This window comes from Caretta caretta, chromosome 7 (genome assembly GCF_965140235.1).
Source record: "Caretta caretta isolate rCarCar2 chromosome 7, rCarCar1.hap1, whole genome shotgun sequence".
NCBI lineage: Eukaryota > Metazoa > Chordata > Testudines > Cheloniidae > Caretta > Caretta caretta.
In genome coordinates, this window is record NC_134212.1 from 126,543,771 (window position 1) to 126,558,990 (window position 15,220).

Below are 15,220 nucleotides of genomic sequence, written 5' to 3' on the forward strand. Positions count from 1 at the left end.
TGCAGGCATGCAGAAGAAAAAGAACACTGGAGTGCCGTCCGGCGGCACTCCTCCTGCCCTGCACCCCCTGGGATCCTCTGGCTCACCCCCTGGGGTGCGCACCCCCCACTTTGGAGACCACTGCTCTAGCATACAATAACTATATGACATAATATGTTAATCATAATCACACAATAAATGAACAATAAACTAAAATCATTGGCTGCAAAATGGAGAAACTGAGCCCTCAGAAGTGAAGAAATCTCGGTCAGCAGGCCAGGCTGCGGCCTCAGCACACCAACTGCCTAATCATTGCCAAGTATTTTGTAGGTATCCCAGCAAAGGAGTAATTGGAAGGTGGATAATGAGGTGGCTTTGTGGATGCTTATGGGGAGCTCATACCTTGCGGGGGGAGGGCAGGCAGCATGGGGGAAAGTGCAAAGGCGCTTGCTTGTGACAGGTGGACAATGGAGGCTGGAGCCACTGGCAGAATGGAGGTGGGAGGCAGCCTCTCAATAGCCTGTGAGAGATGGTGAAGGGCCTTGAAAGTGGAGACAAGCAGCTTATGTTTGATGAACTAGAGAAGGGGGAGCCAGTGGAGGGACACAAAGAGAGGGACGGCATGGTCAAAGTCATGAGCAAGGAAAATGGTCTTTGCAGCACATTCTGAATGGATCTGAGTGGGGGCAGATTGCATTTGTCACGGCTGGAGAAAAGGATTGTGCAGTAATCGAGATGTGAGATGAGGAGAGCTTGGACCAGAGCTTTCGCTGTGTGGATGGCTGGGAAAGGCCAGACCTTACAGACATCATGCCGAAAGGATTGGTAAGATTTAGACAGCCTGGATGAGAGGCTCTAGAGAGAGAGCTGAGTTAAAGATGATGCCCAGGTTACAGGGTTGAGTTATGGGCAGGCTAGTGGAGTTGTCCCTGGTGTTCAAGAAAGGAGGAAAGGAGCAGCTGTGTTGCAGGTCTCAAAGAGAGGTCACAATCCACACTACAGATGGGATTTTGTTGCACTATGAATGGCTGTTTTTTCTAGCTTTCCCCTGTGTACAAGGCTGCAGGTTCCTGGGTGTCCATCAGGAATGTTTTGGTACCTGCACGGTGTGTTTCTCAACCTTTCTGTTACCGGGGCTTGGCTTGCTGCCTTCCTCAGCTGTGTCAGGGAGATCTTAGGGACTGGCGGACCCGGCATTGAGAAACCCTGTGTTAAAGGGTCCGACGTGGGGTTGGGGCTGGCGTTGTTTGTGAAATGAAGATGGTATTTAAATCAATGAAGCCTCTAATAATTAACTGGTGAGAGTTCTGCATTGACATCCCTGGACATTGACCCGCCTCTCTGCCGGTGGCTCGTAGCTAATGTTAGTGCAATTACTTATTGAACCATTGTTGACCTTGAGCTAGTTACTAATTACTTAAGGAATGAGACAACAAATTTTCCCTTGGCTTATCCCAGTTTGTTCCAGCATCCCGCATGTGCTCCTTTCATGAGATCCTGCGCTGCCTGCTGGCCCTCGGGTGGAACTGCAAGGGCAGGTCCAATTCTTTATCTAGAAGACATGCCATGTAGCTTCTCTTGTGCCCCTACCTGCTGCCCTCCCCTGCTCTGCACTCCCTTAGCTGGGTGGTTACGGTTTGGTATCCAGGCAGCCTCACCAGGAGTGACCCGCCATCCCCCCAAGGCAGGGAGGGAGCTCTGGAGGACCATCCATCCCAGTGTAAAGCCCAGAAGTCCATCTCCTGCCCCATATCCCCATTTGATGTTGTAAGGAGTAAAGGGCCCCCTTCAAGCCGGTGGTGTAGGCCAGTGCTGTCAGCTCAACCCCTGCCATGCTGGGGAGGGGCACACAAGGATGTGAGCAGGGCCCGTGGGGCTCGGGGGGGGCACACAGAAGGGTGTGAACAGGGCCCATAGGGCTCTCAGCTGGGGGGGGCACACGGGTGTGAGCAGGGGCTGAGGGGGCACACAGGTGTGAGCAGGGCCCATGGGGCTGGGGTGGCACGCAGAGGGGTTTACCCCTCCTCACTGATACCTGAGGGGTGGGGCATTTTCTTACACTTTGGCAACACTTGTCTTCCTCCTGCTGCCAAGGGTTTCACTAGATCAGTCTGAGATTGTGTCTCTCGGGGCATCCCATGGATCACAGCTGGGGTCTGCTGGAATTTCTGAGCCTGGGCTATTCCCAGAGCCTGTGTCTGCGCTGGCCCGGGCCCGGGCTTGGGCTAAGGGGATGTTGAATTGCAGTGTTGACATTTGGGCTCAGGCTGCAGCTTGAGTTCTGGGACCCTCCCACCTCGCAGAGTCCTATAACCCAGGCTCCAGCCTGAGCGTCTACATGGCAGTTAAACGTCCTGCAAGCCCGAGTCAGCTGGCGCTGTTTGTCAGCTGAGGGTTTTCAACTGCAGTGTAGACAGATAGCTGATCCATGGGGCCCCCTGTGGCTCTCAGCTGGGGTCTGCCTGCTGGGGCCCCCCTGTGGCTCTCAGCTGGGGTCTGCCTGCCCAGGGTCCTGTACAGGTTTCCGAGGACCCTGAGTCATCGCTCCATTTGGGGCTTTGTGCAAGAGCAAGACAGAGTTAATGATTAACTGCCCTGCCATCTGATCTCATCCTCCCTCTTCGGGGTGTTTGCGATTTTTACCCTGCTCACCTGCTCAGGGCTAACACACCCCTGCAGAGGGCGAAGAGGAAGGAGCTGTCAGCTCCGCAAACGCCTGGGCCATGCCTGCACCACTGGAGGAGTTCTGTGGCTCTGTTTTCTGGGTAAGTGGCTGCATGTCCTCGCAGAGTCCTCACCCCACAGGGCAGGGGCACGTGAATACCTGGGGAGAGCAGAAAACACAAGCCAAAGCCTGGGGTCCCCCAGTCCTTTCAGAGGCAAAGCACCCTCATGGGAAGGGGGCATGGCCCAGGTCGGGGCTCTGGCGTTGTAGTCGTTGTTTCCCATGGGTGTAATGCCGAAGGGCCCTGTCGGGTGCTGGACACTGCACACACATAGCACGCAGCCCGACCATCCACCGTGGCAAGCCAGACTGGGGAGGAGCAGGTAATGGTGAGATGAGCATGATCTGAAAAGCAGCCAGTGGCCTGAGCTCGCCCCCTCCCAGACTGTGTCCAGAGACATGGGGCACGGCACGGCAGGGCACGCTGTCCTCCGGAGACAGGACAGACAAAGCCCCAGGTGCCCTTTCTGCTCCGGGGAAGGAGGCAGTTGTTTTAACTCAGTGTTACAGGATGGCAAGAACTCCACTGGCATCCGGGGGGATGGGGTCGGGGGTGCGCAGGGGGACGAGGGCTCCCGCAGGATGGGGTCGGGGGTGCGCAGGGGGACGAGGCTCTGGAGGCATGGGGTCGGGGGTGCGCAGGGGGACAAGGGCTCCCGGGGGGATGGGGTCGGGGATGCGCAGGGGGACGAGGGCTCCCGGGGGATGGGGTCGGGGGTGCGCAGGGGGATGACGACTCCCAGGGGGATGGGGTCGGGGGCGCGCAAGGGGACGAGGGCTCCTGGGGGGATGGGGTCGGGGGTGCGCAGGGGGACGAGGGCTCCCGGGGGGATGGGGTCGGGGGTGTTCAGGGGGACGACGGCTCCCGGGAGATGGGGTCGGGGTGCGCAGGGGGACGAGGGCTCCCGGGGGATGGGGTCGGGGGTGCGCAGGGGGACGACGGCTCCAGGGAGATGGGGTCGGGGGTGCTGTTAAGGAAAAGTTAGCATATGTGACTTTATTTTGGTTTGGGGCCTGCTATTGTTTAAAAGCAAACACATTATGCACCAGGAGGAGTTTCTTAGATACTGCATTTTTGTGAAAACCCCCCCTCCTTGTTTCCAGCCTGCCTCGACTCCCGGTTTCTGTTCTTTGTCTGTTTCTAACTCCCTGCCTCCTGGCCTTGATGCGAGCCTCCCATCCTGTAAAGAAAGGCTACTGGTGCATTGCTTTAGGACCATGCTGTGTAGCTGAAGTAATGGTTTGTGGGGGGGGGGGGGGTGTGCACTTAGCAGGGTTAGGTGGTAGATAAGGGAAGGGTTTGTCTATTGGCTAAGGTTTCCGACGAGGGCAACATGCTTTGCTAAAAGGTATATAATCTCTGTATAACCTGCATTCGGGGTCCCCTCCTGAATAGCAGGGGTGCACCACGCTCGAGCGTAATAAACTTAATATCTTTGGGAACTCTGCAGTTGTGGACTTTGTTCGTGTGCCTCAGCCTAGATTCGAACTGTGCGTGACCTATCAGGTATAATTCGCAGCAGTTTGTGTGCGTGACCAATTAGATATAATTCATGACAGGTGCGCAGGGGAACGAGGGCTTTGGGGGGATGGGGTCGGGGGTGCGCAGGGGGATGACGAGTCCCAGGGGGATGGGGTCGGGGGCGCACAAGGGGACGAGGGCTCCCGGGGGGATGGGGTCGGGGGCGCGCAGGGGGACGAGGGCTCCAGAGATGGGGTCCGGGGTGCGCAGGGGGACGACGACTCCCGGGGGGATGGGGTCCGGGGTGCGCAGGGGGACGACGGCTCCCGGGGGGATGGGGTCGGGGGTGCGCAGGGGGACGAGGGCTCCCGGGGGGATGGGGTCGGGGGTGCGCAGGGGGACGAGGGCTCCCGGGGGGATGGGGTCGGGGGTGCGCAGGGGGACGAGGGCTCCCGGGGGATGGGGTCGGGGGTGCGCAGGGGGACGAGGGCTCCCGGGGGGATGGGGTCGGGGGTGTTCAGGGGGACGAGGGCTCCCAGGGGGATGGGGTCGGGGGTGCGCAGGGGGACGAGGGCTCCCGGGGGATGGGGTCGGGGGTGCGCAGGGGGACGAGGGCTCCAGGGAGATGGGGTCGGGGGTGCTGTTAAGGAAAAGTTAGCATATGTGACTTTATTTTGGTTTGGGGCCTGCTATTGTTTAAAAGCAAACACATTATGCACCAGGAGGAGTTTCTTAGATACTGCATTTTTGTGAAAACCCCCCCTCCTTGTTTCCAGCCTGCCTCGACTCCCGGTTTCTGTTCTTTGTCTGTTTCTAACTCCCTGCCTCCTGGCCTTGATGCGAGCCTCCCATCCTGTAAAGAAAGGCTACTGGTGCATTGCTTTAGGACCATGCTGTGTAGCTGAAGTAATGGTTTGTGGGGGGGGGGGTGCACTTAGCAGGGTTAGGTGGTAGATAAGGGAAGGGTTTGTCTATTGGCTAAGGTTTCCGACGAGGGCAACATGCTTTGCTAAAAGGTATATAATCTCTGTATAACCTGCATTCGGGGTCCCCTCCTGAATAGCAGGGGTGCACCACGCTCGAGCGTAATAAACTTAATATCTTTGGGAACTCTGCAGTTGTGGACTTTGTTCGTGTGCCTCAGCCTAGATTCGAACTGTGCGTGACCTATCAGGTATAAGTCGCAGCAGTTTGTGTGCGTGATCAATTAGATATAATTCATGACAGGTGCGCAGGGGAACGAGGGCTTTGGGGGGATGGGGTCGGGGGTGCGCAGGGGGATGACGACTCCCAGGGGGATGGGGTCGGGGGCGCGCAGGGGGATGAGGGCTCCAGAGATGGGGTCCGGGGTGCGCAGGGGGACGACGACTCCCGGGGGGATGGGGTCCGGGGTGCGCAGGGGGACGACGGCTCCCGGGGGGATGGGGTCGGGGGTGCGCAGGGGGACGAGGGCTCCCGGGGGGATGGGGTCGGGGGTGCGCAGGGGGACGAGGGATCCCGGGGGGATGGGGTCGGGGGTGCGCAGGGGGACGAGGGCTCCCGGGGGATGGGGTCGGGGGTGCGCAGGGGGACGAGGGCTCCCACGGGATGGGGTCGGGGGTGCGCAGGGGGACGAGGGCTCCCGGGGGGATGGGGTCGGGGGTGCGCAGGGGGACGAGGGCTCCCGGGGGATGGGGTCGGGGGTGCGCAGGGGGACGACGACTCCCGGGGGGATGGGGTCGGGAGTGCGCAAGGGGATGACGACTCCCGGGGGGATGGGGTCGGGGGTGCGCAAGGGGATGACGACTCCCAGGGGGATGGGGTCGGGGGTGCACAGGGGGACGAGGGCTCCCGTGGGATGGGGTCGGGGGTGCGCAGGGGGACGAGGGCTCCCGCGGGATGGGGTCGGGGGTGCGCTGGGGGACGAGGGCTCCCGCGGGATGGGGTCGGGGGTGCTCAGGGGGACGAGGGCTCCCGGGGGATGGGGTCGGGGGTGCGCAGCGGGATGAGGTCTCCCGCGGGATGGGGTCGGGGTTGCACAGAGGGACGAGGGCTCCTGGGGGCTGGAGTCCGGGGGGATGGTGTCGGGGGTGTTCTCCGGGGGGATGGGGTCGGGGGTGCACAGGGGGATGAGGGCTCTGGGGGGATGGGGTCGGGGGCACACAGGGGGACGAGGGCTCCCGGGGGGACGGTGTCGGGGGTGTTCTCTGGGGGGATGGGGTTGGGGGTGTGCAGGGGAACGAGGTGTCCAGTCTTAATCCAGATAACATTTACCACCACCTTTCTCCCCAAGGCCTTTCCTCCCTCCTTGCTGCCCCAGTTTCTCCGGGGCACCTGGGTTCACCCAGGCTGTAGCACGTGTGTGGGGTTGGGAAGGGTCATGTTGGCTCCTTTTATGACAAATTCTCTTTGCCTTATAGAAAGCCATCAGCAGGCACCCCTATCACCAGAAGCTTTTTTTAGAAACTTCCCATTATCTCATTAGTTATTCCTTGAACAAGACGTCCTCCCTACTTCATTCCTTCTGGCCTGGTAACTCATTATTTTCAAGGCCTTCATTCTGCTTGCTGCTTAGGACCTTTCTTTACAGCACAAATCTATTTCCTCAACCAAATTTAAATTCATTCTAATTCTTGAATTTTGTATTTATTGTACAAGTGTGTAGGAGGGGTACTCTGAGGGGATGGAGGTCAGGTGTGTGTTTAGGGGGAGGCGTGCTTTGAGGGCTTAGGAGTTGAGTGGGTGTTTGGGGAGGGGTTTGGGGTCAGGGTTTGTTTAGGGGGAGGGGATGTTCTGAGGTGTCTAGGGGGAGGGGTGCTCTGGGGGGCTAGGGGTCAGGCAGGTGAAGGGGGAGGGGTGCTGTGGGGTATATGGGGTTGGGTGCATGATTAGGGGAGGGATGTGCTGAGGCTGTTTGGGGTCGGGCAGGTGAAGGGGAGGGGTGCTGTGGGGTATGTGGGGTTTGGTGTGTGTTTAGGGGGAGAGGTCTGAGGGGTTAGGGGTCAGGCAGGTGAAGGGGGAGGGGTGCTGTGGGGTATATGGGGTTGGGTGCATGATTAGGGGAGGGATGTGCTGAGGCTGTTTGGGGTCGGGCAGGTGAAGGGGAGGGGTGCTGTGGGGTATATGGGGTTGGGTGCATGATTAGGGGAGGGATGTGCTGAGGCTGTTTGGGGTCGGGCAGGTGAAGGGGAGGGGTGCTGTGGGGTATGTGGGGTTTGGTGTGTGTTTAGGGGGAGAGGTCTGAGGGGTTAGGGGTCTGGCAGGTGAAGGGGAGGGGTGCTGTGGGGTATATGGGGTTGGGTGCATGATTAGGGGAGGGATGTGCTGAGGCTGTTTGGGGTCGGGCAGGTGAAGGGGAGGGGTGCTGTGGGGTATATGGGGTTGGGTGCATGATTAGGGGAGGGATGTGCTGAGGCTGTTTGGGGTCGGGCAGGTGAAGGGGAGGGGTGCTGTGGGGTATGTGGGGTTTGGTGTGTGTTTAGGGGGAGAGGTCTGAGGGGTTAGGGGTCAGGCAGGTGAAGGGGGAGGGGTGCTGTGGGGTATATGGGGTTGGGTGCATGATTAGGGGAGGGATGTGCTGAGGCTGTTTGGGGTCGGGCAGGTGAAGGGGAGGGGTGCTGTGGGGTATGTGGGGTTTGGTGTGTGTTTAGGGGGAGAGGTCTGAGGGGTTAGGGGTCAGGCAGGTGAAGGGGGAGAGGTGCTGTGGGGTATATGGGGTTGGGTGCATGATTAGGGGAGGGATGTGCTGAGGCTGTTTGGGGTCGGGCAGGTGAACGGGAGGGGTGCTGTGGGGTATATGGGGTTTGGTGTGCGTTTAGGGGGAGAGGTCTGAGGGGTTTGGGGTCGGGCAGGTGAAGGGGAGGGGTGCTGTGGGGTATGTGGGGTTTGGTGTGCGTTTAGGGGGAGAGGTCTGAGGGGTTTGGGGTCGGGCAGGTGAAGGGGAGGGGTGCTGTGGGGTATGTGGGGTTTGGTGTGTGTTTAGGGGGAGAGGTCTGAGGGGTTAGGGGTCGGGCAGGTGAAGCAGGAGGGGTGCTGTGGGGTATGTGGGGTTTGGTGTGCGTTTAGGGGGAGAGGTCTGAGGGGTTAGGGGTCGGGCAGGTGAAGGGGAGGGGTGCTGTGGGGTATGTGGGGTTGGGTGTGCGTTTAGGGGGAGAGGTCTGAGGGGTTAGGGGTCGGGCAGGTGAAGGGGAGGGGTGCTGTGGGGTATGTGGGGTTTGGTGTGTGTTTAGGGGGAGAGGTCTGAGGGGTTAGGGGTCGGGCAGGTGAAGGGGAGGGGTGCTGTGGGGTATGTGGGGTTTGGTGTGTGTTTAGGGGGAGAGGTCTGAGGGGTTAGGGGTCAGGCAGGTGAAGCAGGTGGGGTGCTGTGGGGTATGTGGGGTTGGGTGTGTGTTTAGGGGGAGAGGTCTGAGGGGTTAGGGGTCGGGCAGGTGAAGGGGAGGGGTGCTGTGGGGTATGTGGGGTTGGGTGTGTGTTTAGGGGGAGAGGTCTGAGGGGTTAGGGGTCGGGCAGGTGAAGGGGAGGGGTGCTGTGGGGTATGTGGGGTTTGGTGTGCGTTTAGGGGGAGAGGTCTGAGGGGTTAGGGGTCGGGCAGGTGAAGGGGAGGGGTGCTGTGGGGTATGTGGGGTTTGGTGTGCGTTTAGGGGGAGAAGTCTGAGGGGTTTGGGGTCGGGCAGGTGAAGGGGAGGGGTGCTGTGGGGTATGTGGGGTTTGGTGTGCGTTTAGGGGGAGAGGTCTGAGGGGTTAGGGGTCGGGCAGGTGAAGGGGAGGGGTGCTGTGGGGTATGTGGGGTTTGGTGTGCGTTTAGGGGGAGAGGTCTGAGGGGTTAGGGGTCGGGCAGGTGAAGGGGAGGGGTGCTGTGGGGTATGTGGGGTTTGGTGTGCGTTTAGGGGGAGAGGTCTGAGGGGTTTGGGGTCGGGCAGGTGAAGGGGAGGGGTGCTGTGGGGTATGTGGGGTTGGGTGTGCGTTTAGGGGGAGAGGTCTGAGGGGTTAGGGGTCGGGCAGGTGAAGGGGAGGGGTGCTGTGGGGTATGTGGGGTTTGGTGTGCGTTTAGGGGGAGAGGTCTGAGGGGTTAGGGGTCGGGCAGGTGAAGCAGGAGGGGTGCTGTGGGGTATGTGGGGTTTGGTGTGCGTTTAGGGGGAGAGGTCTGAGGGGTTAGGGGTCGGGCAGGTGAAGGGGAGGGGTGCTGTGGGGTATGTGGGGTTTGGTGTGCGTTTAGGGGGAGAGGTCTGAGGGGTTAGGGGTCGGGCAGGTGAAGGGGAGGGGTGCTGTGGGGTATGTGGGGTTTGGTGTGCGTTTAGGGGGAGAGGTCTGAGGGGTTTGGGGTCAGGCAGGTGAAGGGGAGGGGTGCTGTGGGGTATGTGGGGTTGGGTGTGCGTTTAGGGGGAGAGGTCTGAGGGGTTAGGGGTCGGGCAGGTGAAGGGGAGGGGTGCTGTGGGGTATGTGGGGTTTGGTGTGCGTTTAGGGGGAGAGGTCTGAGGGGTTAGGGGTCAGGCAGGTGAAGGGGAGGGGTGCTGTGGGGTATGTGGGGTTGGGTGTGCGTTTAGGGGGAGAGGTCTGAGGGGTTAGGGGTCGGGCAGGTGAAGGGGAGGGGTGCTGTGGGGTATGTGGGGTTTGGTGTGCGTTTAGGGGGAGAGGTCTGAGGGGTTAGGGGTCGGGCAGGTGAAGGGGAGGGGTGCTGTGGGGTATGTGGGGTTTGGTGTGTGTTTAGGGGGAGAGGTCTGAGGGGTTAGGGGTCGGGCAGGTGAAGGGGAGGGGTGCTGTGGGGTATGTGGGGTTTGGTGTGCGTTTAGGGGGAGAGGTCTGAGGGGTTAGGGGTCGGGCAGGTGAAGGGGAGGGGTGCTGTGGGGTATGTGGGGTTTGGTGTGCGTTTAGGGGGAGAGGTCTGAGGGGTTAGGGGTCGGGCAGGTGAAGGGGAGGGGTGCTGTGGGGTATGTGGGGTTTGGTGTGCGTTTAGGGGGAGAGGTCTGAGGGGTTAGGGGTCGGGCAGGTGAAGGGGAGGGGTGCTGTGGGGTATGTGGGGTTTGGTGTGCGTTTAGGGGGAGAGGTCTGAGGGGTTAGGGGTCGGGCAGGTGAAGGGGAGGGGTGCTGTGGGGTATGTGGGGTTTGGTGTGCGTTTAGGGGGAGAGGTCTGAGGGGTTAGGGGTCGGGCAGGTGAAGGGGAGGGGTGCTGTGGGGTATGTGGGGTTTGGTGTGCGTTTAGGGGGAGAGGTCTGAGGGGTTAGGGGTCGGGCAGGTGAAGGGGAGGGGTGCTGTGGGGTATGTGGGGTTTGGTGTGCGTTTAGGGGGAGAGGTCTGAGGGGTTAGGGGTCGGGCAGGTGAAGGGGAGGGGTGCTGTGGGGTATGTGGGGTTGGGTGTGTGTTTAGGGGGAGAGGTCTGAGGGGTTTGGGGTCGGGCAGGTGAAGGGGAGGGGTGCTGTGGGGTATGTGGGGTTTGGTGTGTGTTTAGGGGGAGAGGTCTGAGGGGTTTGGGGTCGGGCAGGTGAAGGGGAGGGGTGCTGTGGGGTATGTGGGGTTTGGTGTGCGTTTAGGGGGAGAGGTCTGAGGGGTTAGGGGTCGGGCAGGTGAAGGGGAGGGGTGCTGTGGGGTATGTGGGGTTTGGTGTGCGTTTAGGGGGAGAGGTCTGAGGGGTTAGGGGTCGGGCAGGTGAAGGGGAGGGGTGCTGTGGGGTATGTGGGGTTTGGTGTGCGTTTAGGGGGAGAGGTCTGAGGGGTTAGGGGTCGGGCAGGTGAGGGGGAGGGGTGCTGTGGGGTATGTGGGGTTTGGTGTGTGTTTAGGGGGAGAGGTCTGAGGGGTTTGGGGTCGGGCAGGTGAAGGGGAGGGGTGCTGTGGGGTATGTGGGGTTTGGTGTGTGTTTAGGGGGAGAGGTCTGAGGGGTTAGGGGTCGGGCAGGTGAAGGGGAGGGGTGCTGTGGGGTATGTGGGGTTTGGTGTGCGTTTAGGGGGAGAGGTCTGAGGGGTTAGGGGTCGGGCAGGTGAAGGGGAGGGGTGCTGTGGGGTATGTGGGGTTTGGTGTGTGTTTAGGGGGAGAGGTCTGAGGGGTTTGGGGTCGGGCAGGTGAAGGGGAGGGGTGCTGTGGGGTATGTGGGGTTTGGTGTGCGTTTAGGGGGAGAGGTCTGAGGGGTTAGGGGTCGGGCAGGTGAAGGGGAGGGGTGCTGTGGGGTATGTGGGGTTGGGTGTGCGTTTAGGGGGGAGGTCTGAGGGGTTAGGGGTCGGGCAGGTGAAGGGGAGGGGTGCTGTGGGGTATGTGGGGTTTGGTGTGCGTTTAGGGGGAGAGGTCTGAGGGGTTAGGGGTCGGGCAGGTGAAGGGGAGGGGTGCTGTGGGGTATGTGGGGTTTGGTGTGCGTTTAGGGGGAGAGGTCTGAGGGGTTAGGGGTCGGGCAGGTGAAGGGGAGGGGTGCTGTGGGGTATGTGGGGTTGGGTGTGTGTTTAGGGGGAGAGGTCTGAGGGGTTTGGGGTCGGGCAGGTGAAGGGGAGGGGTGCTGTGGGGTATGTGGGGTTTGGTGTGTGTTTAGGGGGAGAGGTCTGAGGGGTTTGGGGTCGGGCAGGTGAAGGGGAGGGGTGCTGTGGGGTATGTGGGGTTTGGTGTGCGTTTAGGGGGAGAGGTCTGAGGGGTTAGGGGTCGGGCAGGTGAAGGGGAGGGGTGCTGTGGGGTATGTGGGGTTTGGTGTGCGTTTAGGGGGAGAGGTCTGAGGGGTTAGGGGTCGGGCAGGTGAAGGGGAGGGGTGCTGTGGGGTATGTGGGGTTTGGTGTGCGTTTAGGGGGAGAGGTCTGAGGGGTTAGGGGTCGGGCAGGTGAGGGGGAGGGGTGCTGTGGGGTATGTGGGGTTTGGTGTGTGTTTAGGGGGAGAGGTCTGAGGGGTTTGGGGTCGGGCAGGTGAAGGGGAGGGGTGCTGTGGGGTATGTGGGGTTTGGTGTGTGTTTAGGGGGAGAGGTCTGAGGGGTTAGGGGTCGGGCAGGTGAAGGGGAGGGGTGCTGTGGGGTATGTGGGGTTTGGTGTGCGTTTAGGGGGAGAGGTCTGAGGGGTTAGGGGTCGGGCAGGTGAAGGGGAGGGGTGCTGTGGGGTATGTGGGGTTTGGTGTGTGTTTAGGGGGAGAGGTCTGAGGGGTTTGGGGTCGGGCAGGTGAAGGGGAGGGGTGCTGTGGGGTATGTGGGGTTTGGTGTGCGTTTAGGGGGAGAGGTCTGAGGGGTTAGGGGTCGGGCAGGTGAAGGGGAGGGGTGCTGTGGGGTATGTGGGGTTGGGTGTGCGTTTAGGGGGGAGGTCTGAGGGGTTAGGGGTCGGGCAGGTGAAGGGGAGGGGTGCTGTGGGGTATGTGGGGTTTGGTGTGCGTTTAGGGGGAGAGGTCTGAGGGGTTAGGGGTCGGGCAGGTGAAGGGGAGGGGTGCTGTGGGGTATGTGGGGTTTGGTGTGCGTTTAGGGGGAGAGGTCTGAGGGGTTAGGGGTCGGGCAGGTGAAGGGGAGGGGTGCTGTGGGGTATGTGGGGTTGGGTGTGTGTTTAGGGGGAGAGGTCTGAGGGGTTTGGGGTCGGGCAGGTGAAGGGGAGGGGTGCTGTGGGGTATATGGGGTTGGGTGCATGATTAGGGGAGGGATGTGCTGAGGCTGTTTGGGGTCGGGCAGGTGAAGGGGAGGGGTGCTGTGGGGTATGTGGGGTTTGGTGTGTGTTTAGGGGGAGAGGTCTGAGGGGTTAGGGGTCAGGCAGGTGAAGGGGAGGGGTGCTGTGGGGTATGTGGGGTTTGGTGTGCGTTTAGGGGGAGAGGTCTGAGGGGTTAGGGGTCGGGCAGGTGAAGGGGAGGGGTGCTGTGGGGTATGTGGGGTTTGGTGTGCGTTTAGGGGGAGAGGTCTGAGGGGTTTGGGGTCGGGCAGGTGAAGGGGAGGGGTGCTGTGGGGTATGTGGGGTTTGGTGTGCGTTTAGGGGGAGAGGTCTGAGGGGTTAGGGGTCGGGCAGGTGAAGGGGAGGGGTGCTGTGGGGTATGTGGGGTTTGGTGTGCGTTTAGGGGGAGAGGTCTGAGGGGTTAGGGGTCGGGCAGGTGAAGGGGAGGGGTGCTGTGGGGTATGTGGGGTTTGGTGTGCGTTTAGGGGGAGAGGTCTGAGGGGTTAGGGGTCGGGCAGGTGAAGCAGGAGGGATGCTGTGGGGTATGTGGGGTTTGGTGTGCGTTTAGGGGGAGAGGTCTGAGGGGTTAGGGGTCGGGCAGGTGAAGGGGAGGGGTGCTGTGGGGAATGTGGGGTTGGGTGTGCGTTTAGGGGGGAGGTCTGAGGGGTTAGGGGTCGGGCAGGTGAAGGGGAGGGGTGCTGTGGGGTATGTGGGGTTTGGTGTGTGTTTAGGGGGAGAGGTCTGAGGGGTTAGGGGTCGGGCAGGTGAAGGGGAGGGGTGCTGTGGGGTATGTGGGGTTTGGTGTGCGTTTAGGGGGAGAGGTCTGAGGGGTTAGGGGTCGGGCAGGTGAAGGGGAGGGGTGCTGTGGGGTATGTGGGGTTGGGTGTGTGTTTAGGGGGAGAGGTCTGAGGGGTTAGGGGTCGGGCTGGTGAAGGGGAGGGGTGCTGTGGGGTATGTGGGGTTGGGTGTGCGTTTAGGGGGAGAGGTCTGAGGGGTTAGGGGTCGGGCAGGTGAAGGGGAGGGGTGCTGTGGGGAATGTGGGGTTGGGTGTGCGTTTAGGGGGGAGGTCTGAGGGGTTAGGGGTCGGGCAGGTGAAGCAGGAGGGATGCTCTCAGTGTTTTGGGTTCAGGTTGCCTGCAGGGGAAGGCTGAGGTGTGCAGCGGGAGAGGCACTTGGGCGCATGGCGTCAGGGTGCATGCAGGTGGAGTGGTGCTCCGGGCAGGGGATGCTGGTGAGTTTGTGGTGTGACTCCGATTCTGCTCTCGCTGTGTCTGCCCCACCCAGAACGCTTCCTTACTGGATGTACCGCAGCCCGACCTGCCGCTCTGCTTTGAACAGACCGTGCTTGTTTGGATCCCTCTGGGCTTTCTCTGGCTTTCATCCCCTTGGCAGCTTCTTCCCATGTTTAAACCCAGGACCAAGAAATCATCTCTAACCAAAATCTACCTCACCAAGCAGGTACAGCATCCTATGGCCCTACAGAACCAGGGGGATAATGGGGCCGGGGTGGAGGGATGTCATCTGCTGTAATGGGGTCAGGGGTGGGGAATGCCCTTGACTGGAGGGATGTAACGGGGTGGAATGGGGAATGGAGTAGGGAACGTCCTGGGCTGGAGGGATAGAATGGGATGTAATGGGGTGTACTGGGGCGTAGGTTGGGGAACGCCCTGGACTGGAGGTATGTAATGGGGTGCAGGGTGGAGAACACAGTGGGAATGAGGGCTTTGTGGGGTATTGGAGTTTTGTGCTCATAAGGCCAGAATGGCATGAACTCATGAGGAAGGAGGCATGTGGACCCGGACAGATGGAACAGGACCTTGGGAATGGCCCTGGACTAGAGGGTTAATATTAGGCCTGCATGGGGTGGAGGGATGTAACAGGGTGTGGGGCTTGTGGGCATGCTACCACTTCCACCACTTGTCTCCCCTGCGGTGGTGTTGACAGACCTACGGCTGTGTTCCCCAGTAGTCCAACAGGCAGGGACAAGGCCAGTGTCTCTCCTAACAGCTGCTCTCCCCCAGGCGCTGACCACATTGCTCTTACTGACAGCAATGGCTGAACTGGCCTTCACGCTTGCAGAGGACTTTGGCCAATACCCCCACCCAACTCCCGCCAGCAGGAACCCCGCTGTCCAATACACAAACCCTGCTCTGTACACCGTGACATGGGTAAGAGATTGCCAAGCCTGCCACTGGCTGAATTCACACTGGGTCATCGAGGGGACAGAGCTGGGGTGAAGGGAGGAAACAGTAAAGAGAGGTTTAGGCTGAATCTCGGGAAAACTCCCTAGCATCATATGGCCATAGGGGCCATAGCCTAGGGGACAGATGGGTTGTGGGAGCAGCACACTGATTAGATGTGTCTGCTAACAGAGGCTGCAGTGAAGTAGTTAATATAGAAATGTAACTGTGCACCTTTAGATTCCAGAGCGAACCACTCATTCAGCTGGAGGGCTGGTGAGTGATGGTTCCAGGCTCCCTGCACACTCAG

The 15,220-nt window shown here is 60.7% G+C and overlaps 1 protein-coding gene across 2 annotated transcripts in view; it reads left to right on the forward strand.

Annotated features, from left to right (window-relative positions):
• The window catches only part of ABCC2 (ATP binding cassette subfamily C member 2), a 74,031-nt gene that overhangs the window by 2,583 nt on the left and 56,228 nt on the right, over positions 1-15,220 (forward strand). The window contains exons 1-3 of one of the 2 annotated variants that reach the window (XM_048857240.2): positions 2,034-2,744; positions 14,015-14,188; positions 14,752-14,898. In XM_048857240.2, the coding sequence (XP_048713197.2) occupies positions 2,703-2,744; positions 14,015-14,188; positions 14,752-14,898 (363 nt within the window). In that variant the 5' untranslated portion in view covers positions 2,034-2,702. Of the gene's footprint in view, positions 1-2,033; positions 2,745-14,014; positions 14,189-14,751; positions 14,899-15,220 lie in introns of those variants that run through there. The other variant, XM_048857241.2, reaches the window with a different exon arrangement.